Below are 21,634 nucleotides of genomic sequence, written 5' to 3' on the forward strand. Positions count from 1 at the left end.
AAAATCCCCAAATTGTGTAATATAATAGGAATTATGTAACAAGCTGCAACATGTAAACTTTTAATACAAACAACAAGCTGCAAACTTGTGTTAAATATATATTTTTATAAATATGGGGTCAAATTTGCACTTCATTGCAATGGAAGATTCTGTTAGATGACACACAAAATTAGACAAAAAACAAGTTGTAATTAGAGAAAGATTCTAGCATCTGCTTACAAACACTTTTATAACACAAAGTAGACGAGGCAGAAAAATTCAGTCGTTTTCTTAACTATATCTACAAATGTATTGTACATCCATATTTTACAAACCAACCAACCAACTGAAGCCATGACAAATTCAAACCAACATGTAATTTAACACAAATTACTTGTCTTGTGGAGGCAAATCTCCAGCAAATAGCTTTATTACAGTTGTTTATTAAAAAAAAAACACACACAAAAAAAAAACCCCGGCTACATACACACGTAAAACAATTGGAAACATGCACGGCTACTATACAGGATGTGGGAATTGCTTTTCAATATGAAAATATTGTCCTGATCAATCATGTCATCTCGCAGAGATTAAAGACATTCTAGTTTTACAGCCGTATCAAAAGAGTTGGTCAAATGTTTACACGTTTGACAAAATGTGCATCTACAAAAGACAGAATCACACATGCTATGTTTTACAAAAGCAAACAAACAAACAAACAAAAAACATATTTCACGATGTCACATTCTTTCAAGAATGGTGTAATGAATATTTTCTTGGTAGCCATGTTTTCCGTCAATTAAAGTTTTTAAATGTCTTTGCTTCTTTTTTCGTTACAAAGACTAAAAAGAAAGCCATGAAACCAAATTTTTTTTTCGATACAGCCTTCAAAGTTTCAAAAACTGCAATTATTAAAACAGCACTGTAATAACACAAAGGGATCGAAATAATTGAAAAACTTTATGATGTAAGATATTGATTGTGCACTACACAACACATGCACGCACGCACACATACGCACATTTTCACGTTTTTTCTGGTCTCACACAAACATTTCAACGCATACCTGGCTAAAAAAAACTAGAAAATGAAGGAAATGTCGTCCCCAAACCATAAGTGGCATCATGCACCTATAATGTAACCAGCCATGATCAGAATCTGAATCAAATCTACCCAGTGGTCCCAATCCAGGACAAAGGTTTCTGACAGCCTTGACAGATTGCAGGCATTTACATCTGTACAAGTCTGTAAGAATAACACATTCTTCTGCTAAAAAAAGGCCAAAGACGAGCGAATGTTCTCTTGCGTTCACTTTTGTGCTGATTTTCATTTGACTTGAAAATCAAAATGGATGCTCGATGCAAAGACAGCTAGTGAAAATGCAGCACTTTACATGACCAAGGCAAAAGACTGTGTTCTTAGTGTGATCAGCCTTCTCCCTATCCTCTGAAGAGGACACTGGGGATGTCTGCACTTGAAATAAAAAGGAGGGGAACAAAAAAATGCTAAAGATCTTTCATCAGTTCACATCCGTATGCCTTCTGCTGCTCTTATGGACAGAATATACACCATTCTGTTCAGTCAAACCCTAATGGCTGCAAAGCAATATGTGAGCATGTTTTAATAGTTCCTGAAATACTGCATGGATCAGGCACATCATTTATCATTACATAATGTAAGAAATATTGATGTGAAGATTAAAGCGCACACATCATGTGAGTCTGGCTCATTTACTCAGCTATTTTACCAGTAAAATGTTAAACTAAAAAAATGTCTAAAATTCCGATATCTAAACTAAACATTTATTATGTCTACAGGTTGAAACTTTTTGCTATTCAGTTACTGTGTACACAGGCACAGACAGTTGTTTATCTTTTTAACAAGGTAAAATATTAGTGTTACACAACTGATTAAATTATGCTGATGTCCTAAATCCCAAATTTAAAAATAAAAATTGGAAAAAATGATATAAGGTTAGGCACAAGGAGTTTGACAAGAAAAGAAAATCCTAAATGTCAAAATCCCAGAGAATACTAATAAATCCATTATTAATTAATAGAATAAATGTGACACAAATTGTTAGAGAGAGGTTAGGCTTTTCACCAAAATTTTAAGACTAAAGGCCAATTGAAAGAAACTGAGAAGATGCACAGCTCAGACAGGAGATGTTGTTTAAAGGACAATCAATGCCCAGATATTTCACAAAGCTGGGCAGCAAGTAGGTGTGAAGTAAAACACTCCTATCACGACTTCTTTCGGTGCATGACACTGGCTTCATGATTTCATTTAAATTGATTCTCAAAATATTTTGAAAATGTTTATGTTAAGGAACATATATATTTAAAAGAATCCTTTTATATTTCTGAGCCATAAATAATGCAAATCTTTGTGCATTTTTGTCTAAAACACTATAGCATATTTCTGCAACATGATTCATGTGACACCGCATCATTACACCCCAGGTGGCAAGCCACATAAAATCCTGTTAGAAATTTTCCCAAAGGCATGTTTGATTTTCTGAATAATGAAATTTAAATTTTTGGTCTTGGCATAGAGTACTACATTTGTTCCTTAACAATGTCCATACAGCAAAACATGACGGTGGTAACATTATGGTCACTTTTGCTCTCTGGCTCCTGCTTGTTTTTCTGAACTAAATTCTCTGTGAAATATTCATCGTTTTATATCTAAACCCTAATTTTTACTTTCGATAATTTTGCCCTAGATATAATTAATTCTTAAGAGGTTGCCCTTTTTCCTCAGCATTGTATAAAAAAAAGTTACAGGCTGTTCACTAGAACAATTCTTCTCTCTAAAAAAGTCTGATGAATTCTGTAGCTATGACATAATGCAGCTTGGGAGAATATAATATTATCAGCTTATATCAATACTCTAGTGGTATCTATAGACACGGGACATTATAAACTGATAATGAATTGTATGGCAGCAACTCAATATTACACTGTGCTATATTTATATGTTGACAGAACCCAATAACATAGGCTCATGACACATAGACATTGCTTCACCACTAACCCGAAACAAATCAGAAGACACACTGCTACATTCTCAAACATAATGAATGGCTGAACAGTAAAGGCTCAATGATGTAAATTTTAACTCAAGATATGCAGCTATTATATCGAAGGCACAGTGAAAAATCATATTCTGTAAAATGAGTACGCCGAAGCCGCGGAGTGCCAGTGATATGTGACAATATAGTATAAAAACACTATTTACTTTACGTTTTCATATCAAAAAGGAATAAAAAGCATGTCTGGACAAACAGTAGCTTAGCAACAGGAAGTGAAGGACATGACAAAAGACATAAACTACTTTGGCATGTAACATGGAAGTAAGGCATTTTGTTCTCCGCAAGGGTCACAGAGACCAGCTGGCACGTAGTGCATATGAGTCATGACATCCGTGTACGGTACAAAAAGTATGACTGAACTGTGTTCAGTCTATTTAAATGCTTGCCTTGAGACCACAACATGCACAAAAAAAAAATCATGTAGCGTTCAAATTTCCTTGTGGGTTTCATCAAATTCACGTGATGCTGCCTCAGATAAAACATGGGAAGGTTAAGAGTTTTTGAAGAAAGAAAAAAAAAGTTTTAATACACTGCTCTTATGATTTGTAAAGAATGAGCTTACAATTGATCAACTCTGTGCAAGTTAGTGCATTATGAGTCCTTTTCACAAATTTGGCCTCATGGCAGTTAATGCGATGATAAAAAGCAAGGGCAAGGGGATGGTGGTTGGATGCCAGGCTCTTGAACCCCGTACACTCATACCTGAAACACAGGGAAAAACAGTGTCATCAATTCTATTATTCAAGTTTATCGATTTCTTTTACTTACATAGGTAAAATCATTGCTTACACTTTAATAAACACTGTATTCATATTTTGCACTTATTGAAGTCTTGTCCTGTCATTTGTCCTTTTTTAAATCTTCCTATCCAAAGACAAGCTTTTTTAGTAGCCTTGTTAATTATTTTTGCTAATTTATATTCCTTGTTAAAATGTTTTAAATTTGCAAAATTCATTCAAATATTCTTCAGGAAAAGGACAAATGGGTAAGAAAAGGTTCGAGGGCATTGTGTCCAAATCAGAAAACTATGATGTAAAAGTGTCACTTAGTTTTTAACAATGATACCAGTAGAGTTTGTCAATCTAAACTTTTTTAAATGTTTTAATTGAATGTGCGCCTGAATATAGCAATGCACAACAATTTTGAAATGTCACACCAGCTTTTACTCTACTCCACATACAACATCAAAACACTTATTTCTGACCAAAAGAATCTAAACAATAACCTCACTTGCACCTAAATAAACCCAAATATTACACTTGCAGTGGTATGATTTCTGTTATATGTTTTCCAGATTTACATTTTCTTAAGTAGTGAAAGTAGCATGTGCGTTTAGAGCTTCCTGTTCACGCTCTTCCATTAGACAGATAACACACTTGGTTTAGAGCGTGGTCATGCAGAGGCGTTCCCAAAGAGTTGTTGCCATCTTGTTCCCTCAGGAAGCCAGGGTTACATACGTAATCTAGAGGCGTTCCTTGGTAGAAATAGCATCTGTGAGCCCCCTCCTGTAATATCTAAGTGTTGGGGTGCTTGTAAATGGATTTTAAACTTTTTCCAGCAGAATATTTAAAGATCCTTTATTTTCTGATCTGATTTTCTTAGCACTGAACACCAATAGTGTAACCACTAATGCGCTCTAAAAGAGCTCCAAAGCACTGATGATCCACTGTCAAATTTTTTTTAATGCCACACTCTTTTTTTTTTTTTTTACAAACCTGACAGTGTAACGTGGTTACTGAAGATGAATGAATATATTTATTCATCTCCATTAGGCAGGTCAACAACCATCTATCTAGTTTAATGCCACAAAATTTTTTTTCCCCCAAGGGGATTTTAAGCGATTTTAAGACCAAACCTAATTCCTGGAGATTGAGAGCAAAAATACTTATGCTACGGTGTTTTTTTGCCACTTTAAAAAGCAACGATGTACTACACACACTTACTGAGCACTTTAATAGTAATGTCAGTTCCCCTTCAGGAACTCGAGCTGCGTCGAAACGCTATGGGAACGCCCCTGCGTGACCACGCTCTGAACCACGTGTGAAATCTAGCCAATAGGCAAGCCGTGACGTCATAGACAGGCGACGTCGCGTAAACCAGGAAGCTACAAGATGGCTGTGCGGTGGTAGCGACATTAGCTTCTGCTAGTTCAGGTAAGCGCTTTGAGTGTGTTATCTGTGCAGTCATGAGCTTATATGCAGGCAAAATTCCGTCTGCGTGTCTCCTGCTTGCCCCGATTCACGCAGCCGATGTGTTGTTTGCTTAGCTTAGGAGCGTGCTTAGTCGGCTCTCGAGGGTATCGGTTGTTAGCATTTTAGCCGTGCGGCTATGCGCTCCCGGCTGCGAGGCGAGCTCCCGTTCCCCGGGGATTGCGCTCGTTTGGAAACGGTTCTTCCCCCGGTGCGTTTGCGGTGCTCCGTATTCTCCCTCCGAGGTGGGTGAATTTTCGGGGAGCGCTCTCCGAGGTGAGCGCTCTTCCTCGCGGCTTTGGCTCTCGATGGTATCGGCTGTTAGCATTTAGCCGTGTGGCTATGCGCTCCCGGCTGCTAGCCGAGCTCCGTTCCCGGGATTGCGCTCGTTTGGTAACGGTTCTTCCCCCGGTGCGTTCGCGGTGCTCCGTATTCTTCCTCCGAGGTGGGAGAATTTCAGAGAGCGCTCTCCGAGGTGAGCGCTCTCCCTCGAGGCTTTGGCTCTCGATGGTATCGGCTGTTAGCTTTAGCCGTGTGGCTATGCGCTCCCGGCTGCTAGCCGAGCTCCCGTTCCCCGGGGAGAGCGCTCGTTTGGTATCGGTTCTTTTCCCGGTGTGTGTGACGCGGTGCTCTGTATTTCTTCCTCCGAGGTGGATGAAATTTCGGGAAATTAGGGGAAGCATGCCTGGCGGCTGCTTCTTCTCCCGGTGCGGGCGGCGCAGCATTACATGTCTCTCTCCGAGGAGGTTGAGCTGGTGGATGCTGGCGAGCCTGCGGACTCCTCACAGCCTGTGCTGTATATGGAGCTCCTTGTGGTCGTGGCACGGGCCGGTCCGAGCTGGATTAGCTTGGCCGGTCGTGTGGCGGGAGCAGCGCGCGCCAGTGAGCTGGTTGTGCGTTTCCTGCACTGTGTCACAGCCTCAGCGCCTCCCCTGATCTGCGCACCGAGGTGTCTGGGTCCTGGGAGGCCCGTGGGCCGCATGCTTTTCCGATGTTCTTCGCTGTGCGCGAATGTTATTGGATCTGCGTGGCGCGGCTACGGGGCGTTGCCGCTGTGGTGGAGATGCTAGCTAGCTATCTCTCCCGAGTGTTGCGTCTGTGACGGCTATCGGTTTGCCTCTGAGCGCCGCTTGGCTCTGGTGGGTGGCGCTGCGCGGCAGGTCAGGCTACAGGTTGCTTCCACACGATGAGTGTGTTGCAGGCATACCAGGCTGGCCTGCTATGGGGGATGATGCGAGCTTCCTTCTGAGCGTCATGGTGTCCCTCCTGGCCTGACCTGGTGACGCTGTGGGTAAGGGTGATTGCTGGCGGGTTCAGGAGGCCGCGGTGGCGTTTCAGTGGTAGTTCCTCGCTGCTCCGATGGAGCTGCTCAGCGGCAGCCGCGCCCTGTGCGTCCAGGCACAGCGAGATGGCCCGGTGAGAGTGTTGCCGCCCGACTCAGCGGGCGGTCCTAGGGGCCCTGGCGACTCTCTAGGCCGAGGAGGGCTGGACGGCCTGAGGTCGTCCTCGCCTCTGGTGAGCAGGCTATGGTGCGTGAGGCCTGATGGCTTGCATTTTGGAGGGCGGTGCGCACCTCATGCTACGGTGCTCGTCCCTCCCTGGCACCGCCGGGAGGCCGGTCTGTCGGCCCTGCCACAGGGTGTTCGGGACGCTGCCTCCCTCTAGCGGTTAACTCCCTTATTTCCGCTCGACAGTTCGTTGCGGATGGGTGTCATCCGCCGCCTCTCAGGGGGCTTCGACGGCCGCAGCACGCTGCTCCTGCCGTTCGGGTTCAGGAGGACTGTCTGTTAGCCCTGCCACGGGTCGTGTTCAGGGCGCAGCTTCTCCAGCGGTTTGCTCCCGTATTCCGCCCGGCGTGATCGCTGCGGACGGGCGTTCCGCCGCCTCTCAGGAGGTGTGGTCGGCTGCAGAGCACCGCCCAGCCGCTCTGAGTGGGTCGGGGCCAGCCCGAGGGGTTGGTTCTCCTGTGGAGACTTTCTGTCAGTCTTAGGGCTGCCTGAGTCTCTCGGGGTCCTGCGTACTGTGAAGAAGGGTTGCGCGATTCGGTTCGCATCTTCTCCTCCCCGGCTCGACGGGGTGTGTCCCGCCCTGGCGGGACCCGTGCAAACCCTGGTCCTGGAACAGGAGTGCGCACTCCTGGGGAAAGGGGCCATTGAGGTGGTTCCCCCCTCAGTTTGCGAGTCAGGCTGCTACGGCCCGTGCTTCGTTGTTCCAAAGAAGGACGGTGGGTTGCGTCCCATTCAGGTTTCTCGTTTAGAGAGGTCGTGTCTCAGGTCATGTCCGAGGACTGATTTGTCATACGCTAGATCTGGAGGTTGCATGCTCCCATGCAGCCGTCCTTCACCGCGCACGGGAGGTTCCTGAGGTTGCTTTCGGGGCGAAGCTTACCAATATCGGTCCTTCCGTGCGGCCTAGCGCCCTCACCCCATGCCTTCACAGAGTGCGTGAACGCAGCACTGACCCCGCTGCGGCTTCAGGGCATCCGCGTTCTGTATTATATCAACGATTGGTTGATGGTGGCTCGTTAGACCACCTGGCGGTTTGGCATTGAGGTGCTGTTCCCGCCTGCATGAAGGTACTGGCGTTCGGACTGGGACGCCGGGTTGTGTGTACTTTCCCAGCGCGGAGGGCCACTTTCTCGGCGTGGTGTGGGACTCGGCCGAGTTGCGGGCACGGTTGTCTCCCGCCCGGTTTGTAGTCATCCTCACTGCAGTCAGGAGGGTAGGGGCAGGCCGCCTGGTCACTGTGAGGCAGTTCCAGAGGCTGCTGGGTCTCATGTCGGCAGTGAGGATGACTCGGAGTGCCTGTCTGGGACTTGGCAGTTGCCTCGTCCCACCTGGAGTTGCCCCCTGGCATGCCCAGAGTGTTCTTACACGGGGCCAGGTGCTCCCACACGATGTGTCGTGTTACAGGCATTCTGCCCTCCTCTATTATAGCCCCCGACCAGGGGTTACGAGACCCGGCTGTGTCCAGTGCGAGCACTGGGTGCTTATCTCCACAGGACGAGTCCTTGGAGGTGGTTGGTGCAGTTGTTCGGCTGCGAGTCCTGGTCCCCGCCCCGATCGCGGTCAGGGCTCGCCCCGCCGGAGTGTGGCGGCCTCTGCGGCCGGGTGCACATGAGTGTCACTCCGGGACGTCTGTGACGCTGCGGGTTGGTCCACCCCGCTGGCCTTTGTCAGGTTCTATGGCCTCGACCTCAGAGCCACCCCGGGCTCCTCTGTCCTACGTGCTGGTGCCGAGGCCCTCACTCTTGGCAGGGTCTGGTCAGTGTGGCGTGATTGGACACTCGTTCCCATAGCGTTCGACGCAGCTCGAGTTCCTGAAGGGGAACGTCTCAAGGTTCTGAACGTAACCCTAGTTCCCCGAGGAACGAGACGCTGCGTCTCCGTGCCACACTCCCTGCGTCCCTGCGGCGCTTACCTTCTCTCTTTGCAGAAGCTAATGTCGCTACCACCGCACAGCCATCTTGTAGCTTCCTGGTTTACGCGACGTCGCCTGTCTATGACGTCACGGCTTGCCTATTGGCTAGATTTCACACGTGGTTCAGAGCGTGGTCACGCAGGGGCGTTCCCATAGCGTTTCGACGCAGCGTCTCGTTCCCTCGGGGAACTAGGGTTACGTTCGTAACCTTGAGACGTTATTCATGCAATTATAAAATCAGCTTATCGTATTGATTGTTCTGTTTACTGGCTCTTGACTTTGGACTGTTTTGGATTCAGTTTTGTCTCCGCCTGCATTGCCTAGTTTGCCTGTGTTCTGACCCTGGACTGTTTATTGGACTGTGTTTTAGATTTTGCCCACATTTTTTAATTTGGTTACTTTGCTCACTCCCTCCATTAAAGACTACTTTCTCCATACCCCGTTACATCCTGAATTTGGGTCCTTCCACCCAGTCACACATTCCTGACAATAGTTGTTAGTGTCTGGTTGACTGGTTTGAGTATTTAAAACATTGTTGATTTCCTGGAATTTTTGGAAATCAGTAAGAAAAAGAAAGACCAGTGAAGCATGACCAGACTGGTTCAAGATGACACAAAGGCTACAGTGACTCAAATAACCACTCTTTATAACCATGGTGGGGACGAAAAGCATCTTCTGGAACACCAACAAATCTGTTGAACCCATTCCTTTCCTGTCAGCCATTAACAGGTGTATAAAGCTGTGTAGCTGCAGATTCTTGTTTTGACATTTGAATGTAGCCCTCTGACTTGAGTTCTGGCATAATGAGTGTTCTCAGATGCATTTCTGCTGGCTGCCAGTTGCCTTGAGAGAACTTAATGCCTATGAAGACTCATTAGAATGTAAACTCAGCATAGTTTTTATGTAAGCTCAAGTTATAACTTAAAACTTATAATTACACAAGTAGATCCCATAAAGAATGTACTTTTATGTTTTCTTTAAGTCTGAAGTATTTGTGGTCTGGTCATCAGACCTAAAGTAAACTGTTTGTAACAGCAAGAGCAAAGCCCTTAACCCTCAATTGCTTGCTCTGGATAAGGACATCTGGAAAATGCTGAAATTGTATAGGAATCTGTGATAAACAATTGTATTTTATTTCAGGCAGCATAACTAGCGTTTAAGTGCAAAAGTTGTAGGTCAAACTAAGATTATTGGCAAGATACAATACAAAATGTGTGTATATAAATAAAGCAAAAGCTGAGTCAAAACATGCAAGCAAGATGGAAGTGGAATGGTTCTAATATTACTTGCTTAACTGATAACTTTTTTGTTACATGGCAGGATGACTACTATGTCAAGTACACAAGCTCAAACAAAAAGCTCTTCTGCAGTCTTATCCACACTGTTAAACTGTATTTATTATGTTATAAAATTAAATACAAAAGTACGTTACCACATGTTTATTGTCAATTTGTAATATTAATAATAATAATAATAATAATATTTATAATAAAACTTTTTTAACATTTACCATGTGCTCTTTATGGTCATATTTATTTTTGCTATTACTGCTATAGTAAAATCTTCATATCACCTATGCAACCATGGAGTGTATGGCATTTAACCAAAGAGTTCTGTAGAAATTGTATAGCCAAAAAAAAAAAAGGCCACGAGGAGCTGTGAATTTGTTCTTTTGACACTACCTTTGTGTTGGCCTTTTCTTGACTGAAAACAGCAGCAAAAAAACAAGCCACTAACATACCTAATTGTATTGTCTTATCTACAGCACTGCTAGTCTGACATTACCAGACAAATGTGCATTTGCCAATATTGATAAGAAAACTCTCAGTCCAGTTGCTTTTGCCTTTAAAGTGTTCAACATGCTTCCTCGGCCCATTTTCACATTAGCAGGTCAGGGTTGGTATTGCAAGTCATTGCTATTTACCTTTACTTCTGGGATTAACCCACTTTAGCCTTATATTCATTTGAAATGGCATTCGTGTCAAATGAGTGTAATGAAGGCACCAAATAGTATTTGCAGACATAGATTATTGGGCAAGTCTAAAAAGAAAAGGCTCTTCACTATGACTGAATGTTTTCACTGACTCTGCAGACTAACAGACATAATTCCATGATGTTGATTGCTTGGATATGTTCTGTAGTCTACATATTTATTCTGACAAAAACTATTAAACTACTGCAGATAATAATTAAGTTTACCTGGTACAGCTTTCCTTTTATTCATCACATGCTTAATAATTAACAACAAACTAAAACAATTTAATACAATAATATTGCACTGAAATGTACAGTTTGTGTACTTATGTGTACTGGTTGTTGCACAATTAAATTTATTTCAGTACTTTAAACAGACATTTTATGTATATAATTCAAAATTAAAATATACTTATTAATTATAAAATGAAGTTAAATGTTGAAACAGTACACTACTGTATACATAAAATAGCATTCTTGGGGTGGCGATTTTGGAACAGTACCACCGCGATAAATGGGGGATTACTGTACTGCCCATTTTATTAGAGTAAATCTGCTGTCAGCATGTAATAAAATGTATCTGAAAAGTGCCTTAGTAAAGTGTTGGGCTGATCCTTTAGCATAAATTTAACAAGTCTCTGTAACTGAATTAGATTGATGACACATCATTCTTTCCAAAAGACAATCCATCACTTGTTGTTTTGATGATGATGATGGACATTGCTGTCTAACACAATGCTCCAAAATATCCCAAAGCTGTTCAATTGATTTGAGATCTGCTGACTGAAAAGGTCATAGCATATAATTACTTTAAATTTTTTCATACTCATCAAACCATTTAAGTCCTCATCCCTGTGGACAGGGTCTGTGTTAAGAGATCACTACCACTTCCATCAGGATAGAAATGTCCTGAGCAACAGAAGCCTTGATGATGCCATGGTTTCTGGGTGTGTGAACTGGCATACTCACTTTCCCTGTCAATCACAGTGACACTAGCGAATAGGCTCTATGCCTGAACTATGTACAGTGGAACCTTGATACTCGCTACCTTGACCCTTGTGACCTCGATAATTTGCAACTTTTCATTTGGAACCGGACTAAGAGTAACCCGTGAAAATCTGATAGTTTGCGAGAAGCCGCAAGAGTCTTAAAAGTTCGGAGTAACATTTAAAAACAACTTTTTGTACAGAGTTTGTACTAATAGATTACTTAAAAATGTTTAAAAAACAATTTTATTATTGTATTATTCATATAAAGTAGTAAATAAAACATTTATGACAAATAATTCACAATTTTTGTTGATTTTACAGTACAGTACATGTACAATTCACCAAAAAACAAATTCTCGTGATTTTTTCGTTACTTGTTAGGGGTCATAGAGCGTAACCCCTGTGAGTTTCGAGGTAGCACTGTATTTTCTGATATAATTTTGTTCTAAAAGAAAAGTATTTATAGTGGGAATCATTTGCGATACATTGATCATCTCTAGGTTACGTATGTAACCCTGGTTCCCCGAGGGAACGAGACAACAATGCTTTGGGAACACCTCTGCATGACCACGCTCTGAACCACTTATGTAATCTGTCCAATGAAAGTGCATGACATCACCGGCAGGGTGAAAGCAAATGCAGTGGAGACAGCACTAGCTATAAAGAGGAAAGGAAGCGCTTGCAGGAATGCATAGAGTGTTGCACTGAGATGCAGCATCTCGTTCACGCTGGGATCCAGGATTACATATGTAATCTAAAAAGGTTCCCATTTAGGAATTCGAGCTCCGTCAACATTGCTTTGGGAATGAGAGAACAACACCACCAGACTGAGGAATTCCTGCCTAACAAGTATGGGCACAGCTAGGTTAAAGGACTGAGAGGCAAGGAGTGGCACTAAGGTCAAGGCTGTAAGACCTGACGAAGGTCAGAGTGGTGGACCAGCCTGCAGCATTGCAAATATCCTGTAGACAAACACCAGAGGAAAGGCTGCCAGACTCTGGGTCGGGTAAGCTCTGACCCGAAAGGAGTGGGGAGACCAATGGACTCATTAGAGTGGGAGATAGCATCCACAATCCACCTGCTGAGTGTCTGCTTGTCCGCAGGAAGACCCCTCTTATATGGACCATAGCAGATGAACAGCTGGTCCGTTCTGCTCTGTGGACATATTCTGTGGACATACCCGATTAAGTTTCTTCTGGCCGGGGCCCAAAAGGGAGGAGGATAGAATGCCTGGAGCATGACTGGTCCTGGGGCAATAGAGGGCACCATGGGAACATACCCCGGCCTGGGGTAGAGAAAGGCACTGGCCATGCCTTGGGTAAACTCTAGACAAGAGGGGGCCATGGGAAGGGCCTGAGGGTCTTCAACTGTCTTTAGAGACAAGATGACCAGTAGAAAAACAGTCTTGACTGCAAGAAACCTCAAGGGTATAAAGGAAGGCTTGGACTGGGCCGCCAGAGCGAAGGCAGTCTTGGTCACACCTAAGGCCTTAGCCTCCAGGTACCGCAAAGGAAACCTGTCACTAACAGGTTTTTCCCTAGCAACGGCTCAGCAAACGGAGCATGATATGCTATAATAGCAGACACGTAAACCTGTAGGGTAAAAGGAGACAACCCTATGGCAAACTGTTCCTGAATCACTGGGCCAACAATGCAGTTAACTGGATAACTGATGGTTCTTACACCATATAGTGAACAGGCACCATACAACCTCCTTGTGGAGGGAGCTCTGGCCTGGAGAATGGTCTCTACAACCTCAGCTGACCCCTCAGGGGCCACAGCCTCCACAACTCTGCATGAGGGTGAAATAGAATGCCACCTTGCCTGAGAGAAGAGATCCCACCTGAGAGAAATCTCCCAGGGAGGGTGTTCAAGAAAAGGCTACCAGGTCCGCAAACCATGGCCAGCATGGCTAGCAAGGGGCTACCAGAAGGAGATGGACTTCATCCAGGTGAACTCCCAGGAGCAGCGCAATGGGGTAAAGCATACAGGTGCACACCTGCATGTGGTGTCCAGTCTGAGAGGAGCTGGATGTGTGAGGGAAAACCAGAAATGAGAGTGGGAGGTCTCTCGAGTTCAAACAGGTCCCCTCTGTAAAACTTTTTTAAAACCTCCATATTTGCTTCCATTCCCAAACCTCTGCCCTTGCCTCGAAAGGGCGTCTGCTCCCTGGTTTAGGCACCCTGGGATGTATACTGCTCTCAGAGAAAGCAGCTTTCTTTGGGCTCACAGGAGGATCTGTTGTGCCAGCTTGTAAAGGGGGCTATCGTGCAGACTCTCCAGATGGTTGATGTAAGAGACCACGGATGTGTTGTCTGTAAAGATCAGCATATGATGGCCCCTCAGGTCTGAGAGGAAATGCTTCAATGCTAAAAGCACAGCCAGCCCCTCCAAGCATGTGCCACAAGAGATAGGGCCCTTTCCAAAGACCTTGGGCAGAGCAGCCACTCATGACCACCCCCCCAGCCCCGTGAGGGAGGTGTCCAGGAGATAGGCTCTGTCTCTGTCTCACAAGTGCATCTCAATGGCCACCAGGGCTGCCATAGACCGGCCAATAGTCCTAGTGGTCTCCTTAGTGGCCCAAATAGGCAGGTCTGTGGCACGACCCAACTCTAGGATGTCATCCTTTTAATATCTAACCCTAACCCTTTTCCCTGCAAGACTGCCATGGCATGCAGGCAGCCACCGGCCTGACCTGCCACCATGTGCACTTTGTTCACCGGAGCCAAGGAGGTCTGAAGGGGCTTGGTAGGCAGCACCAGATCAGAAAAGAAAGGCAGGCCTGGCATGGAGGCAGTGACCTAGGTCAAAGGAAGTGCTCATACAGTTTATTTTGAGAACGCAGTTCCTGCTTCTCAGCTGGCCAACCAATGTTTAGCTTAGAAACCGCTTAAGTCACCACCTCCACAAGTTCCTTAAACTGGACTGGCTGCAGAGGCAGAGGTTCTTCCAGTAGGGTGCCCACCTCATCCCCTTCTCAGATGAAGAGAAGTGGAGCACCGTGCCCTCTAAACAGGGGGAAAGAAACTGCCAAAGAGCGGGCTCCGGAACCCTGAGAGATGGTGCTGGATCTGGCAGGTGAGGAAGAAGAAAGGAACATGCCTGTCTCCATTCCCTCTGCCAGATCAATTTGCGAACCCCATGACCTTAATCTGTGCCTCGCCTCGCCTCGGCAGAGACACACAGCCTGAAAGATTGCTTGTCCATTTTTTTCTTTGTTTTACCTTTTTACCTCTACTTACCTTACGAAGGAAAACAGACACACACAGAGCGCTTCCTGAACAATAGAAGCTAGCGCAGTCTCCACTGCATGTGCTTTTGGTCATGAGTGTGGTCATGCAAAGGCGTTCTCAAAGAGTTGTTAACACAGCTCAAGTTCCTGAAAGGGAATCCTTATTTATTATATATTATTGTAACTGCTATGAAAAAAAGTATTACAGGAGTAGTGTGTTTTATGTGAGGATATGTAAAGATATTTAATAAACATGTGAAGATGTTTAAAATAAACAATGGGCAAAAAATGAGGTACATTCTTTTTTTATTTAAATAATCCTATTTATATTATAATGTAATTTGTGTTATACAAAAATCTTTTGTTTTAAATATTGGAGCATTTATGAACCTATTCATAATTATGCCTGCCTTTGTTAAGATTTAAAACCCACACAAACTTATTTAAACCATGCATTTTGTTCAGATTTCTGCTGATGTCTTTGTGTCCTCCTACTCTCAAACTTTGCAGTTTCTTTTACTTCCTCATCAACCTAAAACATGTCAACCTTCTGCTGATCTCTCCTGTCACCTGATCCTTACTAGAAATTACTCATAGTTAGTAACATTCATAGTCCAAAAGTTGTTTATATGGACAAGCACATAAGAAACAATAAAACAAAAAGCAAACAATAAAAAAATAACTAGATTATCTAAAAAATAATTGCAAATAATGCAAAGTCAGGTATGAACTTTTATGGATGCAAATGAAAATATATAATTTGAAGCCCTCTTTCTTACTGCTGGGTGTGACAGCTGACTGTTTCACCTGAACGTTATTCAGTAAACTGAGAAAGCTTTTGTAAACAATTTTGTACACAATTATCAACAATGGCAAAAAAAGTGATGCAGTATGATCAAATCAAAAAGATGTGGTTGGCTGACTTTACATGCCCTGGAAGACATTTCTATTAGCCTTAACCCTCTGTGGATAACATGAGAAAGTTGGCTGGTGGGAAACAATTGTCAGGTTAAAACAAAATGAAAGGATAGAAATGCTTGATCATTATATTAAGGTGACTGAATGAGCACATACACCTCCAATTGGCTTGCATATTGGCACAATGTCAAGAGTGTAGTGGATTAATGGACAAGGCTATCAAATAATGGAGTTTAGTTACTATTTCTTTTATTATACACAAACAATTGCACGTATACAAGGATGACATGTATGATAGTGTTGTCCATTTGAAGCTGTGCATGCCCATATGAGAATTTTTCATCTCTTCCAAACTGCATTTTTTTGCCCAAACTGCCAATATCTGGTTGAAACATTTTTTTTTCTATGATTTTTCTAAATTAGAGCTCCATTTCACAGGGAAGCAAACCCTGCATCTTATTAGTGACTATAGTATATTTATCCTTGTATCACAGTTACCGAATATTAGATATCATTAAAATGACACCACTCGTTAGTTTCAGTTCTAAAAGCAAGATGGGAGTCTGGGAAAGTTTTTTTATATGTCTATACCAGTCCCAGAACGCACTGAACAAATAATTGAAATACGAGTATCTAGGCCAGGAGTTGTGCATACGAGATTTAATGAGCATACTTTAATTAAGTTTACAAGCTGGATGTGTAGCAACTTTTAAGATGATCAAATTAGATACATCCCTATAATAATAGGCACTGTGTGTGTTTAATTGTATTTTTACCACTGATGTAAGAAAAAGTGCCACGGTAGAATCAATATGTGTAAATGAATTCTCAATTGATTGCTCAGCTCCATCTAGAAAGCACAATGTTTCTCTGAGCATTTGTATAAAAGAAAGCTTATTAGCAGTACTGGTGCAACTCTGAACGCTCTGAAAATGCCCACAGGTTTACTTGTTTACACGAAAGAGAGACAGAGAGAAATCCAAGAGGACTGAAAACCTGAAGGATCTGCTGTACAGTGCCGATCTCACCTCTAGTTTTGTCTGCTTGTACCTCAGTATGTAGGAGGGAGTTGAGATCAGGCAGAGATGGATGGCAAGAGCTATAGCATAGTTAATAAAGATCACACTATTTACCCCAGCGGAGGATACAAGGTGTACACTGCAAATCTCAAATCACCAAGTGCTCATTTAGTGAGCCACATTAAATGCTGAGAGCTGCGTTTCCTGCAAAGGGATTTGCCAGAACCTGCACCTGCTCTTCTTGCATGGTGGAAATAATGATCCTAAAAACATTATGGGGTTAATTCTGTGTTGTTCACAGTAACTTGGTGTATTTATGTTTAAAATCAGTTTGATGATATAATTTTTTTATATTGCTTGATGTGATGCACATGGATGATAAATGTAGCTGAATGTTATTCTGGCAGTGGCTTGTTATATTAACTCAATAATATTAAACAAGGTGCTCTGATAATTGAGATAAACAGTATAAACAAACAAACAAACAAACACATAAACTTGCACTTTTCCTAAATGCTGATAAGTTTATGTGTATCTGGAGAAAGCCATTAATGGCTGAAAAACACCAAGACTGCTTTCAAATTAGGTTAATTGGTGTCATGAGTGCACAAAATATGCATGTACAGCATTCTGTAATTGTTGACTAACAGATTTTTCTCCATTTAGTACAAACTGTGTGGTTCTAATTCTGGATACAGCTAGCCTAGGTTTTTAAATGACCTATTTAAGTCTTAGCAACTAGTGAGTAAAACTGACATTTGACTAAACTCTATCTAGATTAGAACAAGATTTTCTTACTCAGTTTGTGTATGTTGATGGGCTCGGTGGGCATGCCGTCCCCACTGTCGCTCAGAGCACAAATCTGAATGATATAATTATCATCTGCAGGAAGGATGAGCTCCACAAAGGTAACGTTAGTGGTCACTGTGTTAATCTCCGTATGTCTGTTCCTTGTGTAGGAAACCTGGAAAATTGGACAACAACAACAAAACAAAATGTTATTATTATGATAACTATATGATCTGATTGGTTAAAAGTTGTGTATTCCTTTTGTAAATAAAAACACAGGTGGTTTATTGTGTAGCATGAATAAAAGGTTAATATTAATGCACTTGGTCTATTTTCTAATGTTTCTTTAGTAACAGCTTATACACAGAATTTTTAATGACTAACAAAAAAAAAGATTTTAAAATTGTGATTATTATAATCACATTGGTGTGTTTGTGTGTCTGTGAGTGAGAGAGAGAGAGAGAGAGAGAGAGAGAGAGAGAGAGAGAAAGAGAAAGAGCCTTCAGATCAAGCAAGTGAGCAAGCAAAAGTAAGAGAGAGAGAGAGAGAGAGAGAGAGAGAGAGAGAGAGAGAGAGAGAGAGAGAGAGAGAGAGAAGGACAGGGACAGAAAGGAAAGAGCCATCAGATCAAACAAGTGAGTAAGCAAAATTAAAAGAGAGAGAGAGAGAGAGAGAGAGAGAGAGAGAGAGAGAGAGAGAGAGAGAGAGAGAAAGAGAGACTGTTTATTACAGCTATTATTATATCACATATTCAGAGCTGGCAACTTAATGATTTGAGTTTGAAAGTCACACCAATATTTATACAGAGATGTGTACGTACAGCCCAGAACATGAATTTAACCATGACAAACTGGGGCTACATTAATCTGTCAGACAGTGGCACTGAAATTAATACTTTTAATTTATTTTTTGCCAAACTCCGCCCCACTCACATAAATCCAATGTAACCGTAAAAAGTGTTTAAGACCATTGTCTGAGGTCTGAATACAAATGTGAGTATATTTGGTATTAATCCATATGAATCTGCATTAATTAACTCAGCTGTTAATGACACTGCAAAGTATAATATACCTGATCCCCATTTTCGCTATAATACAAAAGCCCCTTTTATCTATTTTTGCATGCTCATTAAAAAAATGTGGTGATTCATAGAACATAAAAACTAACCTTATACCCAGTAACCTCTGACTCCATCTCCATGGTAATTACAGGGTCCCAGTGGACAGTTAGCTTCGAGCCTATCAGATTCCACTCCACATTCACTGGTGGCTGTCCTGGTGCTAAGGAACAAGACCACTAATCATTGATCAGTATATCAGACACATTTACTACTTAAGCATTAGTGCAGAAAAAAAGTCTGAAATACTGTATATGTGGTGCAAACAATATCTCTGCTCTAATTACATAAGAAAAGGTGAGTACTATTTAATGCTTGTGTGTGTGTGTGTGTGTGAAATTAGAACACAACCACAGAGATGCATAGACACACATTTATAAACATCCAAAAATGCTATTATGAGGTATTCGATTGGAGGATTTCTTTTTTATATTAGTGCCATAAAAGAACAATGAGTGAAATTTCTAATAGGGTTCCATTTGCTGTATAGTGCAGAACTATGATGCAAAATGGGCATTATTTTATTCCCTATGTAGAATGCACATTTACTACACTGAAAGCAATTTTCTATTTAGCAATTTTTGCGATGGTGAGGATTAATAAAACACATTCACATACATAAACTTTGCTTTTGCTATTTGTATTTGCTCCCTTGTTTAATCTTTAATTTAAGATTAAGTTTTGGTCTTTTGCATTCTGTGAATGCTTCCATTAAGTTTCATTAAATATATGACAAGACCTATGCAAAACAGTGTGCAAGACTTGAAATAATGGGGTTGGTCTTATTTTTTTTTTTTCAATTGTTAATCGAATTCTATCAATCTTTTGCATTCTAAAAGAATGCAAGATAAACTTGTTATGAAAATGTAATTGCTATACAACATCAACATAAAAATGATCCCACAAATTATAACTTTGTGTAGATCACATGTTGCCCCAATTTACTTTGCTATACACCTAGTTTGCTATGCTAAACCTCTATAATTCATGCAGGTTATGCAATTGCTAGCCAATAAAGGAAAACATTCAGAAGGCTATATCATCCAGGAAGAAAACAAACCCAATACAGAATAATAATGTTAATAATGTTAATGTAATGATAATTGTAATAACCTTTTTTTAGGTAGCTTAGAATGGCATAAAACCTGGTTTGGTAGAGATTGATCATTTACAAGATTTTCTTTCCCTGAAATTATTGGTTATATTTTATACCTTTGAACCAACAGTGGTATTGTGGAACCACTGGATATTTCCTTACATGTGTAAACGTACTGTATATGTAGGCTACGTAAAGTGACTTAGTCTTGAGTCATTTTCCCTCATTAGCAGTGCCACACTGCATTTAATTAGTTACTCAGTGTTCTCTGTTTGATGTGTTTATCCCCACAGGCTTTGGTTTTATTGTGAAGCTTTTGTTGATTTTGGTGTCATCTCAGTTCTCTCTCTGCATTTTCTGTGTTGTATATACCATCTAGACAGTTTGTGGTTATCTATCCCCTCTTGCACAAAAGTGAAATATAAAAGGTGGATCCCAAATAAATAAAAAAAAAGGATTTTTGTAAAACTGTTCTTACTCTAAATTAGCATGGTAGTTTTCATCCAATTCAGTAGTTAACCTAAGGTATTTATTGAAGGTCTTCTGAAAACATTGCCTCTTGAATTGCTAAGAGTGGCAGTAAAAGGTCAAAGAATACTGGTTCACATCTTTGAAATTGTTTAATACTTTGTGCTCTTTTTGCCACAGAAGATGCTTTTGAAGGCTTGCCTACCAAATAATATGCATCCCAAATCAAAGTGATGCCCTTCATTCTCTCTCAGTACTTACGTAGGCAGCCTTGTCCCCCCAGAGAATTCAGAGAATTGCCATTGAGGTGATAATTGAGTCCAAAAAATCCTCAGCAAAGAAGGTACTACAATTGACATCCTGGCTGAATCTGACTGGCATAATGTCTGCTATGCATAGAGGTACAGGATGTGTAGCATTCTCAGTGTATCTAGCATCATTTTGATTTATTATCTTGCTTATTTTTATGTTAAGAAGCTATTTTTCGAGTTGTCTACAACAGCGGTCTCCAACCTTTTTTGCGCCACCAACTGGTTTAATGTCAGACAATATTTTCACGGACCGGCTTTTAAGGTGTGGCAGGTAAATACAACAAAATAAATCGATACGACCGGCAGAAAAATTTTTATTTTCTAAATATAATAAGAAACGTGAATCCACTGTGTTGTTTTATGTTCATTTTGCTAGCTTGGAGGTTTCAATTTACTGTAATGTTTTATGTGTTAGCGGCCGGAGCAGCCCCTTTAAGAAGGTAGCGGGAGGAGGTAAGACATGTGACCGAGGCAAGCATCTTGACATGCGTCAGGAGTGAGTCATAGACAGATGTGGCGGAGAGAATCCGGTAATTTTCCCAAATAAAACATCGTTCTGAATCAGATAATAAATAAAACGGAAATAATGTAAGTTATGTATTCTTTCTGTGTGGCTCGGTACCAATTGACAGTCCTGAGTTGTACAACTTGAACAATATTAGCATCTACATTTTTTATAGTTTCCTTATCCAAGAGAGAACTTTGTCAAGACTTTGCCCAAAAAGACTGGTTGCAGGCGGACCTTTTAGAATCCCTGCTTCACTGCCTGCAACACATAAGAGGTCAGGGGAAATTGGCCATATTGTTCATATTGGCCATAACCATGTTTGCCACAGTCAGCTGTCTAGTCTAGGTGAGTCTGTGCCCATTATAGCTTCTGATTATTGTACTTGGAACCTGATCTGGTCTTTTGCTGTTGTAGCCTATACACCATAAGAGTGGTGCATGCAGAAATTCCTCGTCTACTCACCATGGATGTACAGAGTGATTGAGTATTTGAATGACTGTAATATGCCTTCAGGCAGCTTGGAACAATCTGC

At 41.9% G+C, this 21,634-nt stretch overlaps 1 protein-coding gene across 2 annotated transcripts in view; it reads right to left on the bottom strand.

The window, feature by feature from the left end:
- Window positions 1-393: 393 nt before the first annotated feature.
- cntn3a.2 (contactin 3a, tandem duplicate 2) overlaps window positions 394-21,634 on the bottom strand; it is an 81,208-nt gene continuing 59,967 nt past the window's right edge. For both annotated transcript variants that reach the window (XM_046870101.1, XM_046870100.1), the window contains exons 21-23: window positions 18,770-18,882; window positions 17,612-17,777; window positions 394-3,775 (exon numbers count right to left, since the gene is read on the bottom strand). In XM_046870101.1, the coding sequence (XP_046726057.1) occupies window positions 3,678-3,775; window positions 17,612-17,777; window positions 18,770-18,882 (377 nt within the window). In that variant the 3' untranslated portion in view covers window positions 394-3,677. The remainder of the gene's footprint in view (window positions 3,776-17,611; window positions 17,778-18,769; window positions 18,883-21,634) is intronic.

Source organism: Silurus meridionalis, chromosome 16, assembly GCF_014805685.1.
Source record: "Silurus meridionalis isolate SWU-2019-XX chromosome 16, ASM1480568v1, whole genome shotgun sequence".
NCBI classification, from domain to species: Eukaryota; Metazoa; Chordata; class Actinopteri; order Siluriformes; family Siluridae; genus Silurus; species Silurus meridionalis.